Source organism: Ipomoea triloba, chromosome 7 (genome assembly GCF_003576645.1).
Source record: "Ipomoea triloba cultivar NCNSP0323 chromosome 7, ASM357664v1".
NCBI lineage: Eukaryota > Viridiplantae > Streptophyta > Magnoliopsida > Solanales > Convolvulaceae > Ipomoea > Ipomoea triloba.
The window spans coordinates 3,086,302-3,089,009 of record NC_044922.1 but is presented as its reverse complement, the minus strand read 5'-3'; the positions used below and the strand labels follow the sequence as shown (position 1 = coordinate 3,089,009).

The window sequence follows — 2,708 nt, the reverse complement described above, 5'->3', positions numbered from 1 at the left end:
TTTAAATTTTAGTTATAAAAATATATATTATAATTTAATATAAAGCTCATTTAATATAATTCATATTGTTATACCAGTGAAAACATATATAACTCGGCCATTTGTTATCTTCAAATAAGTTTCTTCTATATATTAGTATTTTTTATCGACTAATGTGTCATCTTTGCAAAATTTCACTCTTACTCAAGATAAAGTTTAACTAGCCTAAGTATCTTTAAAATGAATATTAGTGATCATAAGTTCATTTTGTTGAAATACAATAAGTTGAAAAAAAAAAGCAATAGATCTCAGAGTATGTCAAAATGACAAAAGTAATCCAAAACCCAAGCAAACGGTAAGGAGGCACACACGCCCGCTGACTAGACCCTAGCACTTCATGTCAAAATTTTCTTACGTGCTATGTTTTTGTTTTTTTTTTTTTGTTTATAAATTATAATTTTATTATAATTTAAAATATTTTAACTACACAACAAAAAAAATATTTTAACTAAATTGAGTAAAATTGGGTGACAAGAGTAAATTGAAACTACATCGATCTTATATTCTTTAACCAGTACATGGGAACCAGCTTCACTCTCGTAGTATATATTTTGTAAACTACAAAAACCAATGACCATACATCAAGACCAAGACCTATTTTATATGGGAAAATGTTCCTTATTCCTGAAGCAGCACAACATAAACTGCAAAACATTAAGACATTACCAACTTTATTTGACCAAACGCTACAAAGATTGCCCTGTGTTTAAGGACCAAATTTTTTTAGTGTTGGGCTCAAAAACGTACTTTATCAATGACTCCTTAACTCCCAACAATTCAGGAAACTCACGCTTCAGCTTCGAAGAATCAAGCTCGTTGTTACAACGAGCGGCAGCAAGAACTTTCCTCTGATCTTTCAAGGTAAAGTTGGTCCAAGTTAAAGAAGGGTCAACATACTTTTTGTATAATTCTAAAAGTTCATTGCGGGATATGACACCTAGGTTGGTAAAATTCCATATCCCTTTGTTCCTTTTGGCCATCTCGATTGCCATTGGTAGCAGCTTGTCCAACACTGCCATGCTGTTTCGAATGTTCACCACTTTCTCGTATCCTAGGAGTTTCTTTATCAAGTTACGAGGATGGTTAAGGTCAGAAATTAGTGGCATTTTCACCCTGAGAATGCATATGTTTTTGTATGCCCCCAACAAATCTTCCACCTGCAAAGATTAAAGATCAAATCTTGAGCACGAAACTCAAAGGACACTATACTATATATTCAAAAATAAAACAAATCTGTAAGTAAAACGTAACCCAGTCAAGCTGGTCAAAGTTGTTCACTTAAGTTTACAAGGCTAAACCTGTCCGTGCAGATACATCCTCAAATAATGCCATAATGGATATACGTTTCACTCGTCCCTAAAAAAATAATACTCCCTCTGTCCCATTTTACCTGTCCTGTTTACTATTCATTGGTCAAACCAACTATTTCTTCATTGCTTATTTTATTTAATAATTTTTAATTATTTTTAAATTTGATTTTTTGTGTTTAATAGTACTTTTAATGTAGTTTCTAAAGATATAAATTTTATATACTAATACTAAACTTAATATTATGAAAAATTGAATTAAGAATAACTTCAGTCAAGTCTCGTTAACCGAATCAGACAAACAAAATGGGATAGAGGTAGTAATAAAACAAGAAATGTTACCATGCCCTTGGTTTTAGAGTAGAAGGAGCCAGCATAGTTGGATTTATCTTCCTCCCTGAACCCGACACCCGAACCCATCGGATGCTCCGAATCATAATCATAAATACAACCACTGCCAAAGTGCAGCAGGAGGACACCCTTCTCCTCACAAACATCGGCCAAATTCAAAACCCCAACAACGTTGGACCGAATTGTCTCCAATTTATTAAACTCGCACCAGTCCGCATTAGGCGTGCCGGTCGCCCCGGCGGCGTTGAAAACGTGGGTCGGGTTGACTCCGATGATATCCGACAGCAATTGAGACCGATCCTCCAAACGGGCTTTCCCGTACTCGAACGGGATCCCTTTTTCCTCACAAAACTTCCCCAACATGCCCCCAATCATCCCAGTTTTCCCATAGATCAAGAACTTCAGATGCTTCTGGCTTTCCATTTGGACAAGAAACAACTGAATACTATGATAAATTTAGACAATGAGTTTACGTGTATATGCATGCATACACGGTAATATATAATTTACTTTTCGGAATTTCGGTGAAATTATTGATCATTTTCCGGAATTTCCATTTGCAGACCGTCAAATTAAATTATTGATTATTTTGTCCCAAAAGGTCGAATTTCTTAGCCTAATTGGAATTTTTTTTTTCTTTTTCTGAATTGGCGTAATTCTTTGAGGATTTACTACTGTATAAATCTATATGAAATGAATAAGGAAATATAATTATTTATGGTCTAAATTTAAAACAAATTATTATTTAAAAAATTTATGAATTTAATAATAGCTATAATTGGTGAGCTATGTGTATATAATGACATTAGTGTTATTACTTTTCCTTCCATTTTTATATAAATACATTGTATTATTCGATATTCTATATATACTAAATACGTTAGCTTATGTGGTATATATTGAAAAATTAGTAACATAATTTTTATTAAAGGAAATTTCGTTTTTATATAGCAAGGAGACAAACAATTGAATATATATGCAAAATTATAGTTAAGGAAATTAATAGAATAT

General features: G+C 32.6%; 1 protein-coding gene across 1 annotated transcript; it reads right to left on the bottom strand.

Moving 5' to 3' along the window:
• Positions 1 to 725: 725 nt before the first annotated feature.
• On the bottom strand, positions 726 to 2,120 carry LOC116025440 (bifunctional dTDP-4-dehydrorhamnose 3,5-epimerase/dTDP-4-dehydrorhamnose reductase-like). Its single transcript, XM_031266669.1, has 2 exons — positions 1,689 to 2,120; positions 726 to 1,196 (listed from the first exon to the last, which is right to left on the bottom strand). The coding sequence occupies exons 1-2, from the start codon at positions 2,118 to 2,120 to the stop codon at positions 726 to 728; spliced, it is 903 nt and encodes a 300-aa protein (XP_031122529.1).
• Positions 2,121 to 2,708: the final 588 nt, after the last annotated feature.